The 25,472-nt window shown below is 42.5% G+C and overlaps 1 protein-coding gene across 2 annotated transcripts in view; it reads right to left on the reverse strand.

Annotated features, from left to right (window-relative positions):
- The window catches only part of LOC120822229 (replication protein A 70 kDa DNA-binding subunit), a 29,114-nt gene that overhangs the window by 2,731 nt on the left and 911 nt on the right, over nucleotides 1-25,472 (reverse strand). The window contains exons 4-16 of one of the 2 annotated variants that reach the window (XM_040181725.2): nucleotides 25,281-25,389; nucleotides 24,169-24,260; nucleotides 24,001-24,087; nucleotides 18,791-18,917; nucleotides 17,239-17,341; nucleotides 17,038-17,106; nucleotides 14,525-14,717; nucleotides 10,365-10,501; nucleotides 9,665-9,813; nucleotides 7,935-8,064; nucleotides 3,398-3,574; nucleotides 3,129-3,236; nucleotides 2,944-3,030 (exon numbers count right to left, since the gene is read on the reverse strand). In XM_040181725.2, the coding sequence (XP_040037659.2) occupies nucleotides 2,944-3,030; nucleotides 3,129-3,236; nucleotides 3,398-3,574; nucleotides 7,935-8,064; nucleotides 9,665-9,813; nucleotides 10,365-10,501; nucleotides 14,525-14,717; nucleotides 17,038-17,106; nucleotides 17,239-17,341; nucleotides 18,791-18,917; nucleotides 24,001-24,087; nucleotides 24,169-24,260; nucleotides 25,281-25,389 (1,568 nt within the window). Of the gene's footprint in view, nucleotides 1-2,943; nucleotides 3,237-3,397; nucleotides 3,575-7,934; nucleotides 8,065-9,664; nucleotides 9,814-10,364; nucleotides 10,502-14,524; nucleotides 14,718-17,037; nucleotides 17,107-17,238; nucleotides 17,342-18,790; nucleotides 18,918-24,000; nucleotides 24,088-24,168; nucleotides 24,261-25,280; nucleotides 25,390-25,472 lie in introns of both variants that reach the window. The other variant, XM_078106542.1, reaches the window with a different exon arrangement.

Here is a 25,472-nt window from a genome sequence, read left to right on the forward strand (position 1 = left end):
TAAGGGGTTTATCGGGAAAGATGATCAGTTGGGTGAATCCAATCCTTCAGGCCAAATCGGATCATTACGTGATCTGAAGCCCAATAACTGCACTGTGAGAGGACATTCCCCGTCCAGGCAAGTGTCTCCGTGTGGTTCCCTCTTAATGAAATATGACGGAGGGTCTTAGGTTTGCGGTTAGAGAACATGTCATAAAAACCCAATGCAACTATCAAGGTAGAAAATGGAATGTTTTATCTTCTCCTAAGGCAAATTATTGATAATTAGCTGGTGGCTGGTGTTTACCGCGTGATTCGGCAACTATCAAATGCTCTTCTTTCTAAACAGATGTCTAAGAGCTGCTGCCCGAGACTTAGAATACAATCCCTTCCTGTGTGGGACATCGAAACGCTCCAATCTGCAAAGCTGCGGACCGCAGCGCCGATAAGGGGCCAGTGCGCTTCAACGGAAATGCTTGTTGGATGGCCGAACACCGGCTGGAATCCTCTCGCTGCGCCACTCGGACGCTCGAGTCGGGGGCGGGGGGACGGCTGCTTCCGACATTTCTGGTATCTTTTCAAAACCGCCGATAAGACAATCAAGTCCACTGCACGCGGGGTTGACAGAAGTGACAAAAAGTGCCAAAAGCAGGCAGGGCACTTGGACTTTTCCATTTTCATGCTTTCCTTTGAACATCTGAGCGCAACAATATACAACAATACAATACGGATGTTTTCGTCGTGTACATTTATGTATTGTACACAATTGTAATTACACCAACTGTGCAAGTAATCAAATGGCAACTGTAAAATATGCTTTCACCGTCTCTTCATTAATCACTTCATTAATCTTGATAAGCGCTGACGCGTCATTACATTGTTCTATTTTCATGGAGACTCTGTGGTAGGTGTCGGATCTTTTTTTGTCTTGCGTTACACTCAAAAGCCTACGGGAGAGAACTGAAGATGAGGTAGAGAGGCGCACTGAGCAAGTGAATCCTCTCTTCCGTTTTCTTTTTGTCTTTTTGAAAAGAAAAAAAAAACATAAACTTTGACTGACACCTGCTGAAAATAAAAAAGCCCTGTGCAGAAGACGTACCTGCTCCGACCTCATTATCTCTGTGGCATATTTTTTTTTAAGGATGCTCTTTTTTTACTTTTGATCAACACAAGGAAATAATGGCAATAAATTAAAGGTGCTGGAAATTAACAGATTTTAATTTACACGCCTTTGAAAATACCTATTCAGGAGTCTGGTGTTTGGCACACTTCTGATCGACATCTTTAATGTGATTAGCAGCTTCATTATTCAGAGCAGCAGCATAAATTAGACAACTAGGACGCAAATCTTTTTTACAATTCTAGTTAGTTTGGAAGGGGTCATCTAGCTCTAATCGGCACTAAATAATGCACCGGTCTCACTTTTTCTCCATCAAAAAGCAGCATGTACTGCAAAATACAGACTTTTCTCAACTGTGCTTATTGTGCCTTTGGGATCGATGGGAAAAAATTAAATATTATGCTCATGACAATGTATTCATTTGTGCACAATATCCTGAAACTAAGTGACGTATTTTTCGAGAGGGTTGCCTTCTCCACAGTAGCCCAGAACGGACAAACCAACCGTGGCTCTAGGTCGTAGAAATCGGAGGCGTTTTATTAAACTGATTCTGACTTATTTTGAACAGCGTAGAGCGGTTCTAAATTTTGACATTTTTTTTACTCTTTTTCATCTCATTTTGATGTCCCGATATCCGTGGAAATTCAATGTGGATGCTCATGTTGCTCAGGGGACGATTTCCCGAGAACATCCCAACCTCGCCTATAATGCAGCCGTGAATACAAACCGTGCTTTGAGCTCCATCGTAATCTCCTGTATGCCGTTGTATGGTCTGACCAACACGTCTTTGGGCTGTAATGAAAATCGCAGCCTGGAGCATTAGCTGAGGCTGCGTGTTTTTCTTGCTCACAGTGAGTCGTAGTGGTGCGCTGACATTTACTGTAAACGGACGCTTTCATTTTGTGAGAGAACATTCCTCCTAACGGCAACAAATATCCCTGTATGTTACATTAAGCAGCAGCCACAGAAAATAGGCCTTTTTTTGTTTAAAGTCTGAATGTCAATACTCCTCAAGAAAAGAGGTTTAACAGTATTTTCCAGACTATAGGAGAATGATATTTGATCTGGGCGTAGTGTTCCTTCAAGGTTTTCTCGAGGTTGAGACACAGCTCATCCTACATTTCAATCGTTCCACTCAAGACTCTCGCCATGTGCCCCCAGTATCAAATTAGCCACTGAATAATTAAGCTAATTAGGCTTAGACAGACAATAGCCAAATGCTAATTAGTGTCTAATTAAAAGACACAAATCCACAGCTCTATTTGTTTTCTGCTACCTAAAGTGCACTGGTGGCAACATAACAACCTCCTTGTCACTGTGACATTAATTTAAAGGATTTTCGGATTTTTGTTGTCCGACTCACAGTGCATTAAGATATTATTGCATTTTGTGGATAGTTAATTCTTATGCTCGACATAAGGCGATGCATTGCGTGAAACAATAAAAGGTTTTCTTTGTAGTATTCATTGTGAAGATTTCATCAAACTGCTGCCAATCCATAAAAATGTCGTTCCAATGAAAATACTAAATCAGGAAACAGGGGCCAGCATTACTTCCACCGCCTCCTGCAGCTAAAGACCTGCATCAGTCACCAGAAAACTTCAGAAAGTTTCACTTTTTCAGCCAAAAAACAGAATCTTGTACGATGACAAAAAAAAAAAAAAAAGAAATCCGTCGGTAACAGACACAGCCGATGAGGTTCGAGTCTTCCTGCATGCAAAGATCATTAAAACATGTCTTACAGCTTGCAGGACAATGACGGGCACCTCTGTGCATCATTATGTTCTTTCATTCCTGCCAGACTAAATTGTTTTGCATGTATTAAAATTCTTTTGTGCGACTTACGTTGTACGTCTCCAGCTTGACTCGGTTTCTGAAGATGTGAGTTGTGAAGTTGGTTTTCTGAAAGACTTCATCGAATGCAGTTTCGTCCTAACGAGCGCACAAACACACACACACACGTAAATACAAAGCCAGGTAAAACTGTTCACAGGACATAATGTGCGGTAGCGTTTGTGTGCGTGTCTCACGGTGTCTCTGAGCTGTCCCAGTGTTTCTGCGCTGTGACCTAACAGGACCTCAGCTGTCTCCTGGAAGCACGTCACCCACTGGTTATCCCCGAAGTCTGCCAAGTTGGCCTGAGAGTCAGACGCAGGGAGGAGATGAAAGGGTGAGAGATTATTCATCCGAGTACTTTTGAGTGTGCACGTGTGATCACGCGAGTTGCAACTCTCCTCAAAGTCAGTGGCACTGCATGTGTGACAAACACGCATAAAGGATGCGCACTGTGTGCACTCACCGAGAGCAGGAGTCTGTATTTGAAGTTAGGGAACTCTCGGTTGCACTTCTCGCAGCGGTAGAGTCCGTTCTGCTGGTCGACTACCTTCTTGTTGCAGTCTGCGGACGGACACGCCTGGTACAGACAATTCTCCTTACGGATATACAGCACCGATGCCAAGCAGGTGAAATAGTCCGCCTGAGAGGAGAGAAACAAAATGGGTCAGGATTAAATCTAATTATCAGAATTAGAGGTTTGAGATTAATAAAAACTGCCATATTATATCAAGGAAGCTGCAGGAGCTTCCCCTTTTGCACGCTATTGTGCAGAGAAGAAATCTATCCTGCAAATCAAGTGACACAATGGAAAGTCTACCAAACTAGATCATACACAATGATTACAATTATAGAACCGTAATTATCGAAAATGTTGGTGCTGCAACTGTAATATCACAGTGAGTCAAAAGGACAACTGGGTAGTCTGATTCAGCAGCTAATTAACATTGACCTTCAAAAAAGGGAAAAGGGACGTGATGATGTAGAAAGAATTAGGGTACCAGTGTTGAGGATCATCGCGTTTGTTTAACAAAAAAGGAGAAGAGACCCGAAAGTGTTTGTCATTTAGGAGGCTGCATATTGCTAAACGAACCAGACGCCAGAGAGCTCAGGCTGCAAGAACACAATGAGGTTTCACAAGTTCAAATACAAGAGTTAAGGATCCCAAAGTAGTAGCTGGCTCTGAAGAATTTCAGCACACACAGTGCTTTAGATTTATTTTATGCTGGGGTGCAAGAGCAGATAGCTCACCTGCCCACAAGACACATCACTTAAGAACAAAAAAAAAACTGTCAACTACAAAACTGTGTGGTCTTATTAATTCTAGTTCCAACAAGTTCAGCCCATGAGGCACTGCTCGGCATACATAGTAGTAACTGTACAGGACATTCTCATTCACTATGGCGAGGGTCACTGTGAAAAAGATAATGATACCATCAGTACATAAATTGTGCAGCATCGGTACACGACAATGCTGTGGAATCGGTCAAAAGTCAAACACTGCAAAACATCAGAGAGGAATTTTCCCTTCAAACCTTTGTGTGGATTCTCTGTTTTCAACAAAATGGTATTGTTGCATAATCACGATAGCAAGGCTTATATCATAGCTTTCCAGCACACAGCAAATGTCATGCAAGCAAAGCCCAAACTGAACAAAAACAACGGAACATGAAAAACAGCAAAAAGTTGTCCTAGTGCAAGCAGGACATCCTTCAATGGTCTTAATAATGAGAATGAATAAGCAGCTTAGGCTGTAGACTTAGATACTGACTGCTAAAAGATGTATTAAAAGAATATTTTTTTTAAACTGTTGCAAACCAGTCAACCCAGCAGGTAGACGTATGCTGTTTACACATCTCTTTTTGACTACCTAACAATGTTGGAACGGTTTAAAAAGAGCACAGAAGGACTATGAGAGTTCTATGCATAATAGATGCAAGATGAGACGAATCCCTTTTTCCCTCTCTAACAAAAAATTGTGCTAATGCGTGTATGTGCGCGCACACACAAACACATGACTATGAAAGGTTATATGCAAAGACCACAACTTTGCAATACAGATACAATGGTCTTCTTTCAGTTATGAAATTTAAGTGTGAACAGTCAACCAGAATCAGATTAAAATGCAGCGCTGTTGCTCTAATTTAAACAGATATTAGCACCTAGAGAGGGAGAACTCGGTGTGTAAAAATCGACAGCTAAAAAGGAAAGAAAAGATATGTGTGTGTGGGGGAAAGATGCCGGTTTATCATCCTGTGGAGAAGTGCAGCATTTAATTACCATAAATACAAATAAAAAGAACGCACACAGCAAATAAACTGCGTCACATGGGGAAGGAGCACGCACATGGCTGCATGCAAGAACCCCCACAAGGATAGAAAGCGGCACAACGCAGTAAACACAATGTACGTGTAGGAGAAAGAAAAAACCCCACAAAGCTTCTCCAAAAGGTATTTCTTCTACCAGGAGAGCAGGCCCCGAACAAGATGTTTGAGTTACAGCCAGCATCTAAAATTCATTCTAAACAACAACTACAAGCAAGCGCTGGGCCAGACTCATTACTGATGTTGGCCCAAATGAGTCTATCAAAGGCTCTGTCTAGGACGCTGGCCAAACACACACACACACACACACACACACACACACACACACACACACACACACACACACACACGTGTTCAGTAAGAGTTTTGAATGGCAAAAGGCTGCCGTGTTCTCTGCATCCCCTGTGAGATGATTGATGTTGTCCTGTGTCCCTCGCGACCTCTGCAGACACTGTCAGTCAGACTTAGAGCTCTCTGACACTTTCCTCCCGCTAGCAAACATTGACTCACTTCCTCATAATCTGTCCACCCATCTAGCTACCCGGTGTCCGTGCCGCACAGCAAGATCCCCCCGGAAACACTCCCTCAGAAGATCTTTTAATTAGGAGAATTCCTACCGCTAGCAACAGCCATCGCCCTCTCCATCCCACAACAACACTCCCAGGTTTCCGCCCGCGTGCCTGCCTGCCTCATCACAATTTGCGCGACTTGGGCAGATTGAGGCGCTCGGAGGCGGAAGAGGTGGTAAAGCGAGGGGAAAGGTGGTAGGAGGGCGGACGTGGAAGAAAAAGGAATTCATTATTAATAAAAAGAAAAGGGACACGTTCTTTTTGGCGCTTGTGGCGTCATCAGGTGCCGCGGAGAATGTGTGGAATGTGTGGATAGCAGCCAGCGGGATCCAGACCATAGTCCTTCCATCACAAGTACACCACTCAAAATGAACCCCTGCATTTGTCTTTCTTTTCTGTATTCCGGTGTGTACGCCGACACCTAACGGCAAAGTTTTAACCCTAAGCACACCGAGGAGAACCTCGAAGAGCAGCGTGAGTAACCCTGCACATAAAAGCGCTCAGACAATAACACTAAATTATGTGCAAGACACACACACACACACACACACACACACACACACACACACACACACACACACACACACACACACACACACACACACACACACACACACACACACACACACACACACACACACACACCCCTAATTGACTGAAAATAGTTTTCATTCTTATTACACCAAATCCCTGTGTCACCTTCTGGCACCTAAATGCAATTATAATTTGAATGTGGAAGGGCAACCAAGTGAAAATTTACTTCACATAATTGACGGGGCTGCACATGCCAAATTTAATGCTAGTCCCAAAAAACCTGACACACAAACCGTAAAACATTAATTAGAAATGGCTTGTTCGCGCGCACACACACGCGCGCGCACATGTAAACAGGTAGAATGTAAAATAAGATTCCCCGACTCTAACTTACAGAATCGGTGGGCGGCACAGAGGGAAAGAGGACGGGGGGAGAAAAAGGAGAAGACGGAGAATAAGTAAAGATTAAAAAAATTAATCTGAGCTTGAAGTGTTAACACATTCTCACACTCTGCCAGATTAACCTTCCCATTTGTGTCAGATAACCGAACACTTTTTCTTTCTCAGTCACCAAACTCTTCACTCCTAGATTATCAGTTCCTGTGGCCTTGTTGTCGTCTATCCATGGAGTTTAAGTGCCGGGATGTTTTTTCCCATCTCCCACATACTGAGACTGCACTACTTCCCCTCTGGTAATGTTTTGCCCAATAGGCTTCGTAAACTCTGAACACATGATTAACAATTTTCATTAGAAAACGACACAGATCTTGAAGCGCCTGTAAGTGGGAGACGAGTTGGCGATAAACCAAATTCATTAAATAGGAAAATAAGAGGCAACCACCACCTGCAGTTACTACTCATACTTCTAGTTAAAATAGCACACGGTTCACTTTGAGTCCTCACAAGCTCCTCTGACAGCATTTGGTAGTTCAAACCAGTCTCTCCCTCCCTCCCTCCCTCCCCTAAAACAAGACAACCATGACTCTAATCCATGAAGTCAAAGAAAGACGCAGCCTAAAACAGCTCTATTTACAATGCATGGAAGACTGACTGTGGATTTATGTTCCACTAAACGCTTACATTCAAATGAGACAGACAAATCCATGTCTGTTCACACAAAATCTTTTCTGTTCAGCCATATAGAGATTACGCCGATGGCCTCTTATTTAAAACCAAAGACCATTTAACTGTTAAGTGTTCTAAGCCCATTTAATGTTTAGGGGTTGTTTTCAGCGTGCCTGACTATTTCATTTAGTGATTGCTGTACTATACGTTTTTGGAACGCTTCGAGAGGATTTCAGCTGTGGGTTAAACTTAATGTGCGGCTAGACTAAAGCATGAGCCAGAGTAGGATCCTCTGAGCGCAACGGGTCCAGAAGGAGCGAGAGTCACGCAATTCCATCAACATTATGTATTTGTTCCATGTTACTACCAAACTTTGTATTTAAAACACAAAAGCTATACCGCTTTGATTCTCTAAACCCTGTTTGCTGTGGTTGTCCATATGGACACCGGTGCTTCCACAGTTTGCGCCTTCATGTACACATTCACACACATTCGTATCTATGCACTGCACCTTCTCTCCTTGTCCCAGCTGTTCACTCTTGACGTCACTCAGCGTTTTCCAGTTCGTCTTCGCTCCGCTGCCCACTGACCTCGTCTCCGTCAGAGATTGGCTGTCGATCGCGTAGCCTCCCTCGTCGTACCTACAGCGCGGACATTTGAAAACACACAGAACGTATTAGCAGATTCTTTGAGCCAAATAATAAACAAAGCGGGCTAGAGAACACAATCCTCCCATACAGAGGTGATTAAAGTACACAAGACATACACAACATGAATATTTCTCTTTCTACGAAGAAGACAGTGTGGAAAAAAGTGAGTTTGTGTGTTTGTGTATGTTTGAAGGTGTGTCACATTTTCTATTAGATAGTTTTTTCCTTTGAAGGAGATTCTGCACTGTATCTGCCATTATCTCAAAGAAACCTTCCTTCAACCATGACATGATTACTGCTTTAATCCCTTAACTGATTTACAGCCACAGCGCCTGTGCCCATCGATCCATTTCATCAGACACACGGTCATCTATCGCAGACAAATGAAAGCATTCCTCAATCAGCTTTTCACAGTTACATAATTGTTCGTCCATAAACAGCGTTTCTTTGCCGATGCACAGAGAGAAATAATGCTCGCCTGTCTTTCTTTCCATTCTTTTTTTTTTTTAATATATATTCCCAGTAAATTCTTCACGCAGCACTGTGATTCCTCCTTGATATTCCAGCCGAGGGATCTAATCAAAGCATTAACCGAATTCGTCAGCTTCCTTTGATTATGCAAGCGGGCCTCGTCAAAGCAATCCCACTTAGCGCCACATCGCCACAGGAACGAGAGTCAGACGAACACTCAGTCTTATAAAGTGAAGACCTACATGCTAAAAAGGAGCGTCTGCTGTGAATTAACATTGATTGCAATCCATTCACTGCTGTGAACTGGAGAGAGGACCAAACAGCAACGGCTGAGGAGTAAAAGTCAGGGATTAGAGAAGGATGCCAAGAGCAATGAAAGGAAGGGGGGCACTTCTTCTTCTTCTTCTTTTTTTTTTTTTTTGAATGTCAGGATGAGATGAGTGTGTTGACCAGAGAATAATAAGATCAATATTGCCGCTGAATCAATGGAGCCCTTCACTCTCTCTCTCGCTCTCTCAAACACATACATACAGCAGCTGTACCCAATGCAGCACACGCACACACGGCTATTAATCATTGACACACACACACACACACATACACACACACGCGCACACAAATATCCACGGGTAATCCGGTATTGTTGTAGAAGGAGGGCATGTCCAGCACTTCATTTAACACAGAAATGCAAGACTTGTGAACAGCCTTAATGAGTCATAATTTAAACTCCCTCCACGGGAACTGTTATCATGTCCCTTCTTTCTCTGCACACACAGCAGCAGTTCAGACCTGGAATCCAGAAATATCTGTTATTCCCTCCATCCATCCTGTCCTGTCTGGAGTCCTGCTGGGACTGGGGGGGGGGCACACGCCACGAGTCTCCCAACACGTGCATTAGTAAAGCCTGGGTTAAGTATTCCCCACTATTTTTACATACACCAACAAGAGGATAGAGTCTCTCCATCTGTAGTGATTTGTCCTTATGTCTACACATAACGGGTCTCGTGGGGCGCTCGTGATAAAGTGACTGGATACCGGCACGAGTGAACAATTCTGCACACGTTTCTGAGTGTGTGCGTGTGTGTGAGTTGGTGTTTGCGTGCACACCACAGTGACTCACCAGGCCCGCAGACTAAACGCCTCCGGTAAGTCTGGGTTGACCATGACTGTTGAGCTGAACAAAGCGGAGAGAGATCGGCCTCCAAAATCAGACAAGCGAGCGCCTTTGATCGCGACCACCGGCTGCTGAGAGCCGTCAAACTTCTCGGCCTGGAGAAACAACAAAGCGGGTCTAAGACAGTAATCGAGGACAGAAAGATGGAGACCAACAGTCGGAAAAAAGCAGATGTGTTGTTGTCTCCCAACAGGTTGAAGTCCGTTTCTGCAGTTTGCAGAGACCGGAAAGTAATACGTGGTGTAGTTTGCTCTTATAATTGGACAACCTACAAGTTAATTTGAAAGTCATTTCTGGATTTTGGCAAAGAGGAGGGATTAGCTCTCGCAGATTGAATGGCTTTAGAGAATAATAGTTCCATTTCATGCACATTCGGGGGCTATTTAGCCTTCGGTCTCAAACCACGAACTCTCGTCCAGAACACTCCTGAAGGTCACAGAGGGGTAATTTGCCCGGTCTAGATTTAACAACCTAGAAAACCCAATCAAAAGCCTCTGTATGCAAGAGCACACACACACGAACACACACGAGCACACAGACACACACAGATGGATGTGCACCTACATAAACACACAATTCAGTGCAAGATATTTCTGCAACCAGATTGAAGAGAGAGAAAAGAGTAAAAAGAGGGAGATCACATTACCTCCTCCCCCCACAGCGTGGCCGTAACCTCTTTGCCAGTGGTGTCGATCAGGTGCAGAGCCCTCCTGGAGACTTCTCGGCTGCTCTTGGTGGTGATCCGAGATACGTCCTCCGCGCTCTTACACACTCCAATCACATCTACGGAAAGAGAGAGTCACTTCACGTCTCCTTCTATTTCCAGCTCATGGATGCGGGCGGACAATAATCTTAAACAAGATAAATACATGTTGTTTTGCGAGGAGGGCTCTTTGAAACGTCTCGATGCGGTGTGGAGCGTAAATACGAAGCGGTATCATAAGTGTTAAGGAAAGACGGCGGAGTCGACACTCTGGACGACATCGGCGAGTCACAGCAGACTGACGTAAATGTCATAAGGGGCTGGCCGACAGCCAGACGCACGCCGCAAATAACAATAAACACACTCAACCCTCATTTGTGTTTCCCGTCATGCTCAAGGCCTCAAAAGCTCATTCAGGATTACTGCACTGAAGATCAGTCCCTGCTGAGCTGTAAGAAGGTGTAGAGCCTGACCCGCCGTGACTAATAGAGAAAACTCAAATCGATCAAGTCAAATGAATTCATTCACGAACAGATGGGCTTGTCACAAGGCTACTGAAAACAGAATATGATAATTAAAATCAGGACAGTTTGTAAATAACATTAGATTGCTTTTTTTGTGTTGCAATGTTGGTTCTTTGGCTGAATAATAGACAAATGGCCATGACTTTTTCTGACTAAAATTTATGAACCATTGTCATGAAACGGCTAAATGCAAGAAGTTGTAAGCAGCAGGGGGTTTGTCATTTCACTTGATGAATAACTTAAAAAGGTTGCCCTCCGGAGTTTTCTTGTAAACAAACAAAGTAGTGTAAACGCTCTCCAAAACACACTGTTTGGGACTTGACAAATGTCTTGAATATATCAATGAAACATTGTTGTTTTCCAGGCCTGCAGGAGCTTGCCGTTGTCGCCGGATCGCTAGGTTTCTCTGCCGCCGCTGAATATTGTGAAACATGAGGCAGATACATAATGAATGACAGTAGGCATCTTAATGTGGTCAAGACAAAGAACAAAGTGAAACACCAGTGCACCACACAGCATCACATTCCTGTCGGCTCATTTTCCGTCCCTCATCTCACGGCGTTACAGAAAATGACAGAATGATTATGGTCAAGTTTACAAACCCAGTCAGTCATTCGCTGAACATCATCCTCCCGCCTGCTACTTCTGCTCACCTTTGACTAAACTGCTGCCTCCTGCCTCCTCCTCCTCCTCCTCCTCCTCCCCCATCGCTCTGCTCGTGCTGCGTCTGCCCTCTTTCAGCCCTCCTTAACTCCATTATGATTGAGACAATGTCACCCACCTCTGAACTCCATTATCGCCAGAGGAACAGGCGGACAGTTCTCATTACCATGTCATAATCCCCTCTTTAAGCAAAGGAGCGAGAAGAGCGGCCGTGGCGATACAGAGAGGGAGAGAGAATGCAGAGACAACAGATGACACACGGGACACGTAACAACCAACGGCCCTCGTTGGACCGATGCGGTACTGCGCTGAACTACTGGTGTGATCACGTGTACAAACTGTGCTCATGGAGGTGGTTTCACTTTTTAGGCAATGTGAATGATTATATGTTCTGGGATCAGATATCTCCGGGGTTGCATCAGAATGCGTAACCAGATCCAGGAAAGCATGTTTTGTGTGCATTTTTCAAAACATAAGTAATGGGGCAGAAAAGTTGGATTTTGGTATTTGAACCAAAAACACTGTATTGACTCGGCTAACAAAAACAATTGAAACTTGCTCAACTTACATACAGGCCAGAAACCAGTATGCAAGTTGTCTTAATTTACGCCCTCATTGTCATAACTGTGCATCGTGTCACAGAAATATTGAGCAGAACACCAAAAGCACTCTTTGAATCATTCATGTTCAACCCCAATCGTTACGTGGACCGTCCTCATTTACCTGCCACCGTCACCAATAAGACACTCCTGTACAACCTGCAACTAACCTTCACAAAAACAGCACAACGAGCATCATCCTTATTTTATCCCTCCTCTTTACCATACGCCTGAATCAACCTCCCCTCCGACCCGTCATAATCCTCCCGGGCCACCGGGTCTGCAACAGGCTACCGCCCGCCTAACTATTAACGCTTTTACCTTCTACCACATCCAGGACTGGTAATTGCCAGAGTTGACGCTGAAGAGATGATCTGGAGGATAACCTAAACGTTTTAATGCTGGCAGCAAGTATCCTCAGAACACCGGGAATCTCGAAGCAGGAAACCGAACAAACCGATTAGTTCTTAAGTTCCGTAAAGAGCGTTAGATGAGAATATACAATTCAGAAGTTTGTTTTTTTCTGAAGAACAATACTGGTCCCTGTGGTCCGAGCACCGGTAGTCTGACTCTCTTCCCCGGGTGGTAACCGCTCATCGGAATGAAGTTTAAAAAAAAATGACATTGCAATAAATGAAATCCATAGAACTAAAGCTTACTACAAATTAAATGTTTTGTAATCATCAACATGACTGCCAATAGACAGAAGATTTTCTTTTTGGTGTCATTTGGCACATAATCTTGTACAGCTCGGTCGAATTAGGAGAGTACCAACTGCTGCCTCAAGGTCTTTTTCAGGTCGATGTTGAATAGATTCCTCCGTAGCAATAAACAGTGTCAAATTCTCTACTGTAGGCTAGAATTGTCGTCTAAAATATCTATGACCGCTTTTCATATTAGTCAGTCATGGGCCGCTTTGCTTTAGAAAGCATTTAACTTCACCTCAAATCGCTTCCTCTTCACTATGAACTGGCTCATTGAGAGTTGTATTGATTACATCAACTATATTGATTAGATCAACATGAATTAAATGTTGTTTTTTCTTTTTACCCAATTCTGGGTTTGGAATTTGTTATTATGTTCTATTATTGCAATAGACAGAAGACAATAGACTAACAGAACAACATGAACAGTTAACAGAATGTTGTCAGCGGTCATGATCAGTGCGTTTGTGTGTGGGAGTCTGAACCAGGAGAAAACAACTAGGAAAGGTGATGAAAAAGATTCATCTTCTTTGTTTGGTCCGGTTTTGTCCCGACCCCGACCCTTGTAGAAGGTTACTGACCCTTTGTGTGCTGGATCCTCGGGGTTTGTATATTAGGAATTGAGTCCATTTATTCAGTCAACAGATGTAAAAGAGAGGAACAAGGTGATGTTTTTTGCAAAGACAGATAAATAATCATTTAAAAATAGATGCGGATGATTATGTAAAAAGAATTTTAAAAAGTAAGATGTAATATTCATTACAATATGCAAAAATGTATAAATGCTAAAAATGCAACATCAACCAACGTAATATTCCACTTCAGCTGGACATTTTAGGGGTGTGTATTCATGTAAATGCACAAGCAACAAATGTATTGCAGTCTATTAAGTTGAGTGAGGTGTGGAGCAAAACAGTATCGAGTCTTTTTAGTCGTCGTACAGAAACCAATGTGAGCCTTTTATTCACCTGACTCGACTACTCGACTACTGCACTAAATTATCTTTGCGTATGATTTTCATAATCTATGTAAAATACATGACGGCAATTCAGGAGTGTGGTACAAATGTGCCTATTATCTACGATCGTTCAGAAAATGCATACATTAACTGTGCCGGATCACCCTCATTTTCTATCTTTAACTGTTTGTTTAAAATGTTTGGAGCGACAGGGAGTCGTGTCATCATCTGAGCGATGAACGCAGAATGTTGATTGGTTGTTGCCACAAAATCAAAAGGACCATCCATGTTTCTCAGTATTTATAGGAGCATGTGAAAATAAACTCAAAGCCCTTCGCTGCTCCTACCACAGCAGCTGTGGTGCTGCTACTAGCTCACTCACTGTTACAGTTGAGATCAAATCAGTGGCAATCGATAACATCCATCCAATCGATCTGCAACTTTTCACAACGAGGCAGGAAACTGTAGCCACAGTGATCAAAGTCCCTCGTTACTGTACACCACTCAAATACTCCGTATCACTGGGGATTACTCAGTACAGAAGCTGAGGATGCTCCACTTTCTATTCTGCTGGGACTTTAAATTGTCCTTTCATCGGTAAATGGTTGTTTTTTTTTAAAAGTCAGTTTCTCACAGGGGGAAATTGTTCTCTTACCAACGACGGAGTCCTTTTCTCTGTTCTCCAACTCGGCGATGGGCACAAAGTCACAGAGCACAGCGGGGATGCCTCCAGTGTCGTCACATGGCACGATGGATGAATGGGCCTGGAGGGTCATCTCATAGTCGTTCTTCAGTGTGGTGTACTGTCTGTTGGCCACCTTCAGCGTGGCCTTGGTGATGAAGTACACCTACAGAGAGCGAGAGAGCAGCGTGAGCTGCCGTTAGAGTTCGACCTAATCAGACAACAGAGGGATCAAATTGGGTCCCGGAAAGGATAAAAACATTATTGCAACAAAGCTTCTGTTCCGCCATAAGCTTCCAATAAGAAAGAAAAAGCACAAGGTGTAACTGTTCTATCAGGCCCATCACTTCTCTGTTTCAGCCTAAAATAAGTAGCAGCTGAGAGCGAGTCAGCTAAACAGCATAATTCACACTCAATATGCGAGGCACACACTTCCTCATTTGCACTTTCAACTCCCCGACATCCCCTCTCTCTGCCTGCGAGTTTCTCTCTACAGCTTACTCGTTTCCCTTCCCTTCCTCCATCTCTCGCTCTACCCGATTTACCCCACACAGAGATAGGAGCATGAAACTAATGTGATAAGAATTCCGCCAGCTCAGAGCCAGTCACACCCACTCCCTGTTCTGTCAATACCCGGATAGCGAAGGGAAGACCGATTCATTCCTTCATTTATCTTCGGAGGGCAGAGGCCGCAAATTGGAACTGCGGCAGGTTTTGCGAGTCACTGCGAGTGGCTGATACCTGAGCCAGGGGGACTAACAAAATGATGGCTGGGGTTAATTGAGTTATTAAGCTCTGCGGGCCGGACGGAGTTGAGCAGCAGCTTTAACATATAGGAACATGGAAAGGGCATGTTCTCATCGGGCGGCCTGAACGCCGCCCCCTTTAACCCAAACAACTGCCCGAGCAAAGTGCTCACTTGAAAATGTTGATATATCTCAACATCTGCAGAAATCATTTTATTAATGCTCTTTTTATTTGTTTGACAACTTGGATGCAATATATAGTGAGTACTCAACTCTGCAAGTGGGAAAGCATTACTTTTACAAATTCTATTTAACTGCAACACTTGTTCCTTAGTATTCATGATGATTTGAAGGATCCTACTGCATAAAATGATTAGATCAAATTTGCTTTGCAGGCTTCCAGCAAGGTCAGAATTCGGCATTGCTGTCAGTTATCTAACAGCGGATGGAGGTGGAGAAGGAGGGTTCTTGAAAAGGACAGTAAAGCGGATGCCTACTGACACAAGGTTTTGGGAGAAAAAAAGCAGCCTTTGGATTAAAGACGATTCATTAACTACCGTCAAGGTTCTTCCAGGCGTGTTAAATTTGATATTCAGATCATTAATATAGCAACAAACATCCATTTGCTGTGTGAAGCTGTTGTAGAGAAATGTGCATCTGGGCAGCGGATGAAGTCACTCCAGCTCTGTTAGTGTCCTCATCCCGGCTTCTCTGGGGTTTGTTGACATAAGCGGCCAGCTGTGCCTTTTAGTGAATATTACAGCGTGTTCCAAAATGACCAGCTGACGGCCGGCGCTCTACACTGCTCCTTTGGGGCTGTTGGAGCAGATAAGGTCGCCCTGACCAAGGGTGCAGTCGCAGCTTAGGCGTTCAGAGTTTCCTCAAATAGAGTGGAAATATTTGGATTTATAATCCTTTTTGAATGAAATCTCTACTCACAGACTCCTTATTGAGTGGCGCCTCAGGGGCACATCGTCGTAGTTACATTGCTAAAACACAACGCTGGGTATAAACCTTCACATGACCACCACCAGTATTAAGATACTGACTTATATAGGCTTAATGTTATTATCTTTGGCCAAACTTCAGAATGCACTGGCAAGATTAGTTTTTAATCCAATATCTTCTAATATAATACCTTCCAATGGATCGCTTGAATTTCAGGAGAGAGAGGAGGAGTGATTACAGGGACCCATACAACTCTAATCTTTGTATCACTTGTTTATCTGTAAACCCGTCCACCAGGGAGGACACAGCCTACAAGACTGGCAGACATCTCCTATGCATACAAATAGCTTTAAACCAACACTTAAACAGCATAACAATACAAACCCATCACATTTGAAGTCTTCTCACACGGTTTCCCTACAGCATACTCGATGCCTCATATATCTACTCAATATGTCTAAAACATATATAGTTCAGTAAAATATTAAAGCACTTAATGAGTTCCCTCCACAAAATCCTCTAATACTTGCCTCTGGCTCATTCACTACCCAGACGTCCTGCAGGCATGAGAGGATTTTACAGGAGGGTTTATTATGTACTATTTAACCTGGGATACATTTATTTGAGGCGTTACTGGCATCAATCTCATCAAAGAAATTACATGGTGCAACCATTTCCTTGAAGCAATCAAAGTTATCGGAAATGTAATTTGTAAAAAAAACATTTTTAGGTCTCAAAGAAGCTTTTATCACAGCGAGTGAGGATGCATGAGGGCGAGTGGGATTTGCTCACCTTGCCCTGCTCCACTAGAGAGAAAAACTTGTCCACTTCATCGTTGAAGGCTGTGATCTTGATTTCTCCCTGTTGACGAGCACATTTTCCATGAGACAACTTTTTGCTTCTCCCGGGTAAAAGCAAATACAGCCATGTGTGACATGTGTTGACATGCATGCACATGGACAGATATGCGGGCCTCACAACTCCTTTACTCACACTCTCGTCCACTATCTCAAAGGAGAAGAGCTTGCCCTCTCCTCTCGAGTTGCTCCAGGTGCGGACACTGGATTTGTTGGTGACGCGTGCTCTGATCGTCCACCTGATGGATATAAGCAGCAGAAAACTGTCAAATGAATCAGTGCTCACAAAGTATGAGTCAACAAACGACAACATATACATGATTTGGGTTTGAAATTTTCAATATTACACCTAAAAAAAAAACACCTACTGACCAAGAACCTAACCTGTGATTAGTGGGCATATCAAAAGATGTTTACTAGATCATCATTATGCAAAGTCACAAAGAACACTTAACATACGTAAAATAAATATTTAAAAGCTTACTTTGACCAACAAATGTGTAAGTATCAACAACCCACACAATAAAGGAAGGTGCAGAGCCACTGGTTTTGGGGTTAATCACCACTCAACTCAGCCCACATCTGTCCCCCAATGTCAGACACAAATGCACAGTAGAATAATCCAAAAGAAAATTGTCTGAATGTCTTTTTAAAGTTGAGGCAGAGGAAAGAAAGGCATCAAGCAACTTTATTTTCAGAGAGTGAACTCTGGTGCATCTGCCAACTCCTGGTTGCATTTAAAATGTGCTTCTTGTTCTGTTCTTCCCAGCCGTCCAAGCTCGGCGGGTTTATGCAGCAATGAGCCTTTTGACTGTGTTGATAATTGTGAAGCGGAGGATATTCATACCATAACTTTGCCTGCAATTAAATCCCCTATCACGAGAGCAGCTGCTGGCCCAGAGTGAACGCCGTCCCCTGCTCAGTAGGGATAAGACTGCTACAGGTTTACGGCAGCCAAGAGCCAATTATAGTCCGCTCTAGATGCCATTACTTAACCAGCAGAATGGAATGAGATGAACATGCAAACAGCCATCAAAAGACCATGTGAACATATGCAGCAGCCCTATATGATCCACTCTGCTAAACACTTTGTGTCACACACAACCGCACTTTCCATTTCCCATTTAACGCTACCGTAGGTGCAGGAGCCACAGCTGCTGAAGTCATCCGTTTTACTCTCTGCAGGTAGTCCCCAACTTCAAAGTTAGAACAGTCATCAGTTTGGTAAAACACCTGCAGGCACAGTTATCTTTACAGCTTGCAATTTCCAACAGGGCCACATTATCAGAGCCCGTAGGTGGAGGGAGAGATGACAGGGTACCGTTACCCCAATCTGGAGAACTAACATCTTGTCTTTTTGTGGCCAACTTTGAGGTCAGAGACCGAGACCCAAAACAAATGAAAGGGGAAAAAAAAGTCTGGCCAAATCCCCAACGAGCAAAATAACAAAATCAGAACCTCAGCAGCAGACCTTGAAGACACTGCAGTACCTGCCCTTGAAGTGTCATTTCTAAGGCAAGGTCATCTATTTTTTATAGCGATGGGCTAACACACACACACACACACATCTATGAAAAGGCAGCAAACATGCAAGTGGAGTCACATGGTCTCAGGAAATGACTCGCCGATGAATGAGCAGGAGAGGGAACACAGTGTTAGCTTAACTAGGCAGCCACGCTTACACTTACTTGCTTTGGTAGGGGTTGAGGCTTGAAATTGGCATCACTTTTGCCAAAGAACTTGGAGAAGTATTTGACGCCTTCATGGGTGACTTTGCCGCGAAATGTTTCTCATGGACTCGGGGAGAAGAAAGGGCTGCAGAGAAACAACGTGAGATACTTAGTGTATACGAGTACTCCAAGTTGACAAGTTTTCAAGCTGACAACTAAATGGTAACACAATTAAGCACATCGATCAATCTATTTTTTAGGAAAAGTTGATCAATTCAGCTCTGTTGGTGGCGACTGTGGCCTTGAGCAAAAATGATAATAGTTTAGGCAATTTCTTAAACAACTTTCTTCATTAACTGAATAAAAGCATTACAAAAAATCTGATATTCATACCTAACAGTTGGGTAGCCTCTACAAACTCCAGAAGAATGTCGCAGCGATTATAAAACATTAGTCACAGTGCTGGAACCTCATTGTGTTAACAGCTGCCAAAATGATAAAGAGCCGGAGAAAGTTAAACTCTCCCCACAAATCTCCCAGTAGTTATTAATTTCCCCAATTAACATCAATTTGTGCAAATTAATAAAACTGTTGTTCTTCTTGTTCACAACCAGACATCCCGTTGTAGATTATATATATATATATTATATATATATATATATATATAATTATATATATATATAATATATATATAATCTAATATATATATATATTATATATATATATATCTCGGTAAGATGTGATTGTGACCAAAAAGGAAATATCACATATCAGAAACAAATAAAAATATCCCAGCTAGTAAAAAATTCGAATGGGTTTTCGGTTTCAGAAACAACTCATTATCTTTTAAATTTTTTTTACGGATAATAATGCTGGAAAACTTTAGGAGTTTCAAACAGCCCACTGAGTCCCAAAGGTTTATTCTCACATCAGCCCCACCTGCTGTGATTCAGGCAAAATAACTTTTTCAAATAATAAACATCATTTTGGCACAATCGGGCCATTTTGTGGAACAGCATTTGAGGAAAGAATTTTTCAGGGATAATTTGACGCCAACGACGGCACCTCAGAGGACTCGACTGTCAAACTGCTGAAGTTCACAGACGGCACAGAGGTTTGTCTGCCTCATCAGGGACGGTGAAGAGTGTGCGCACAGACGGTGAGGCTAAACAGTTGGTCCTCTGGTGTGGTCAGAACAAGATTTTGCATATATATTTATACTGTATAGTTAAATACTTATGTTTTATTTGTTGTTTTTATTCATAAATATATATATATACTTTTTTTCACTTTTCTTTTGTGTATGTACTGTGTTTTTGAAATAGAGACTAAATGTAACCGCAGTCAAAATTCATGTATGAAAAAACTTATACAGCGAATAAAGCGGATTCTGATCATTTCACATAGAACACTCCTCGGATAAGAACTCCTGTTCTGGAGCACATCAAATACTCACCTGATGATATACTTCTTTGTAGGTGTATGCTATGCTCAAATGTGTGTGTGTGTGTGTGTGTGTGTGTGTGTGTGTGTGTGTGTGTTTCATGAGCACTTTCCTTGGGGAAATTACAGATTGAACAGCTATTTTCAGGCAAGGAGTAATTAACATCAATATTCATACACACGCAATCCGGATGGAGTGTTTTAAGAGGGAGGAAGCTAAAGGAGAGAAACACACGATGGGTCTTGAATTGTGTGTCTGTGTGTGTCTGTTGGGGGGTGGTATACCATAGAAAGAGTGAAAATTTGAAATATATTAGAGAAAAAAAGCTAATACGTAGAGTAAGTGAGAAAATGAGCACGAAGGCTGGTGTGTTTACGAGAGAGACGGAGGGAGGGAAAGCGGCGTAAGGACAGAGGAAACGTGCAGAGAATAGTTTGTGATGAATAATTAAATGTTTTTTCTAACTGCACTTCAACGAGAGCAGATCTCCTTTTGGAATTTAAATATCATCTGCGAAGCAATTTGAAGGTGGTCTATTTCAAGGGTTGCTGCTGATGAATATTTAAAAGAAGAACACATAACTGTCAGTGACGAACGTGTCATGACCTTTGGCTCTGCACCCGACGCGGCCAGACGGGACAGTTCAAATGCATTTTACAATACTCACATTGTGAGTAACGTGTTGGTGTTACAATGTTGCTTGTGACTTAACAGGGCGTCCAAGGCAACAACAATAACCGACAAAAACATTTCAATTATTCCCTCAAACTCTGCTGTCAGCAGAGGAAGAGAAAAGAAAAATGTTCCGCGACCACCTCCTCCCACTCCAACGATGACAGAGGTCAGGCTTCACTACGGAGCCGGCGCTCCCTGGAGCCGAGAGCGAGAGCTTCCCCGTCAGCTAATTACACTTTCTCCACTTCCTCGCTCCCCCGTCTTACAGCCCTTGACCTGGGAAGTACACAAGGTCATCATCAAAGATGTTAGGCTTTGGCGCAAACGAGACGCGTAGAACCACAGGTGTCTCCAGTGTGGATTTACACCCTTTAAATCAGATTCTGTTTAGCGATTAGTTGGCTTATGCGATGGGACAGAAAAGGAGTGGAAGTGAAACGCTCTTCGATTGAGTGAACTACTCGTAGGAACAAAAAAGCACCAATGTCAGCTGCGACCTTGTAATATTTATCCAGGAAATAAAACTGATTAGATCCACGCTTAATCACATGTGATTTATGGACAGCATTTTCTAAATCAATTCAGATTTAAGGGAATCTCTGCTGCACAGTTGCAGTTTTTAATTAGTCCTGTGATGTTTAGGTTGAGCCCAGCTTGGACAGACTTGTACCTGCAGTCTTTGAAAAGGCAACTTGCTGATTTGATTTCAGCATCTTGTCTTGTTCTCTCAACAAAACACATTTATCGATTGATGTTAATCATATCTCGCCCCGACGAAGCAATAGACCTGTAATTGCTGTTGGAGCAGCAGGCATCAGTCGCGATGCTGTGTTTCATCAGAAACCTCCTCTCGAAACGCTGAGTAAGGACGTCCCGTGAATACAAACACCGGCTTTCCCCCGCTGGGAGGAGCGAGCATACGAGGAGGGCCGTGTCGCTGAAGGACAGTGAGGTCCATTAAGCCTTCCCGGTCATCGGAATCACTTGTTGCGTAGCACGTAGCAATCTTGTAAACGCATACCAATGTATTAATTTATTACAAATACCATTCACAACTAGACAGAGAAGTAATTCTAACCATTCAGCAGGAGAAAATCCTTTGAGATGTTAAGGATCCCGCAGGTTTTTAACTCTTAAGAGGAATGGAGCACCACATTGACAATTAAACAGCAGGTTCTTGAGATCTGGAAGAATCTCTGAGGTAACAACTTGAAGCAGTCTGAGCCTTATCGTGGCTCAGTCAAATTATCTCTCACTCACTCACTACGAAAGGGATTCAGTCCACAATATTCATGAAGCCATGAACCGGGAGGACCATCAGCCTACACAAGCTCCCTCAGCCACAACACACACACACACACACACACACACACACACACACACACACACACACACACACACACACAGAGATTATCCACCCACACGGCGACATCCTCCACTGAGGAGGACTACTGGGTACATTTCTGCCACATAACAAGAATCAATGTTGATACTAAGAGCGTTCGATGGTATAAAACAAGTGAACGAAGCAAAGACTAAGCTAATAAAAGAAGACCCAATAAAACACTGGCTACTTTAGGCATGATTCATGGCACAAGACATTTTGGCAGAAAGACACACATTATTTGAATGTCCTACTCGGTTATAAAAAATGGCTAGTGGTAAAACAGTGAAAGGTGAGAGTTATGGAGTCTAGTAGCCGCAGTGGCCGGTGGGCAGCATCGTTTCCTGCACTGACAGCGTGGCAGTAAGTTTGATTAAAGTGCACATTGTCATAAGAAAAAAAAAAAAAGCAGGTTTCAGCTGAAGGAACTGCGTTCTTACATTCATTTGCCATTAAATATAGTTCTGAACTCACTCAGACTACATCCTCGCATAACTGAAGAGCTATGAATATCAAAAGGAATGAAAAAGAAGTCCACAGTGCTGGTTAAAATGTGGTACCGTGAATGAGAGTGAAAATTGGACCAAAACAATTGGCCCAAAATGATGGCTGTAGAACAGTATTGAGGAAAAAAAATAATAATTGCAACTCATTAATGAGCATACTTGTCTTTAAAAAAAAAAGGTGGATGGCTCCCTCTGCTGGTTACATAAGACCTCTTTTTTATTTAGCTTTTCTCAAATAAATGGGCCAAAACTATCTAACAAGCTCCTAAATGTCCTGTTATTGTGAAACTATCTTTGAATTCTGACTAGTGTTTAAAAACGGTTAATGAACAGTGTAAACAATCTAAATATAATATGTTGCTATGTGAGAGAAGGATGAACTCTGGGAAGCAGAGGTCAACTGCAAAAGACATAACTCATCTAACCGTCATACGTCCAATATATCCGTCCAAATTGTGTTCAATTTAAGCATCCTAATGTTTTTTGCGACTTCATATTATTAGTCATTATTAAGGATTGGTCTTCTATAAAGCACGACATTAGGAGTTCCTTCCACATGACTTCAGTTCAGACTTAATGTTGTGATGTCAAGTCAACTGTAACTGTCGTTGGCTTGAGTTCAGTACATCTAACTTTGCTAAGAACTCTGAACTTGTTTGTTTTAGTGACGTATTTAATTGCTTTAATCGGCACAGTAAATGAGCACTATAAATCTATATGACATAATAGCCTGAGGGCCTCTGTGTCCATTGTTTTCCTGTGATTAAAAATGATTTTCTCTTTGTGTACTACTTTACATCAGCCTCATAGTACTCTCTTGTACACGGAGGGCACTGGTTTAGCGGTTGTATATTCTTGCTATAGCTAGAATGTCAGTGCAGTAATCAGTGAGTCTGTGCTTGAGAGACACAAGTCACCTCCATTGAATTTGCTTGCGGTATAAAAAGTTGGGGGAAAACCAGACCGACAAGTTGAGGCTCACTTATTCTACTGCTCCAGTCAGGAAAAACTAGAATATACTCAAAATGTACCACCAGATCTTCCAAAATATGATTGTGCTGAAAGCTAACATTTGTTAGATATTCCTTTCAGAGTTTATTGGATTTTTCTGGCTGACTACAATGGGATCAATGTATCAGAGATGTAGCAGCACCGTTATTGTTATTATTACTAAACATAAGCACGTAACAGCATACAAAATCTTCGACGTGTTACTCACTGGTGGAGGATCTGGGTACTGCTGCCGGCGAAGGGGATGTCGGCACAGAAGGACGTGAGCTGGGCTTCTGCGGAGAGCCTTTCTTACCTGCAAGTTGAACAACCACCATGAGAGAACTGCAAAAGCTCCTTATCACCGTTCCCAACTACATTTTAAAAACACTAATACCTGTTGTATCATATGAAGTTGGATTCCCAATCCTCCCTCCAGTTTCCTCGGCTGATTGCAGGATCTCCATATCCAGCACAACCACCACACGCCTGGTAGAAAGTTACAAACATGCCAAAAGAGGATTAGATGCAACAGTTAGGCAAGGCAAGGCAAGGCAATTTTATTTGTATAGCGCTTTTCATACACAAGGCAGACTCAAAGTGCTTCACATCATAACATTTCATACAATAGTGAAGTGAAGTAAAATAAAATGCAGGAATTAAAAGACAATTAAAAACAGCAAATAAAATTATAAATTAAAATCTTATTTAAATGGTTTAATTAAAGGCAGAGGTTAAAAGTGCAATGTAGGTCAAATTTAGCAGAAGGCGAAGCTGAACATAAAAGTTTTCAGTCTTGTTTTAAACGTGGTCAGAGTTGGGGCAAGTCTTAAATCTTCAGGAAGTTTATTCCAGCTGTTTGTTGCGTAGTAACTAAATGATGCTTTCCCATGATTTGTATTTAATGGGATTCACTAACAGATTGGTGTCAGAAGATCTAAGTGATCTTGAAGGCTTATGTAGTGGAAGCATATCAGTGATATAGTTTGGCCCTAAACCATGTAGTGATTTATATGTGAGCAGTAGGATTTTGAAATTAATTCTCTGACATACTGGGAGCCAATGTAAGGATTTAAGAATTGGTGTAATGTGCTCACATTTTTTGGTCTTTGTTAGAACTCTAGCAGCAGCGTTCTGAACAAGCTGGAGCTGCCTGACAGTTTTTTTTGGAAGACCTGCCAGGAGACCATTACAATAGTCTTGCCTACTAGTTATAAAGACATGTACAAGTGTTTCTAAGTCTTGAGCTGACATTAGCCCTTTAAGTCGTGCGACATTTTTGAGGTGGTAGTAGGCCGATTTTGTTACTGATTTGTCTGTCCAAGTGTAAATCTGAATCCATAATAACCCCCAGATTTCTGGCTTTATTTGATGTTTTCAGGGACAGAGAGTGAAGGTGTTGGGTTACTTTAAACCTTTCTTTTTTAGCACCAAATACAATGATCTCAGTTTTGTCGGCGTTAAGGGGAAGGTAGCGTGAAGTAAGGACATGCAAATGAAAACACATACCTGCCATCTGCTAACGTGTTGTTGATGGTCTTCTTCACCACACACACACAATTAGGTTGCAGGAGGTTCTCTTCGTGCAGATGGTTCATTTGTGTAGCCAACAGGAAGGCTACATACAAACACATACAAACGTCTTCATGCACAGTGGAAAAGGATCATCTTGTCCTTTATTGGTACTTGATTCATTTACGA

Source organism: Gasterosteus aculeatus, chromosome 7 (assembly GCF_964276395.1).
Source record: "Gasterosteus aculeatus chromosome 7, fGasAcu3.hap1.1, whole genome shotgun sequence".
NCBI classification, from domain to species: domain Eukaryota; kingdom Metazoa; phylum Chordata; class Actinopteri; order Perciformes; family Gasterosteidae; genus Gasterosteus; species Gasterosteus aculeatus.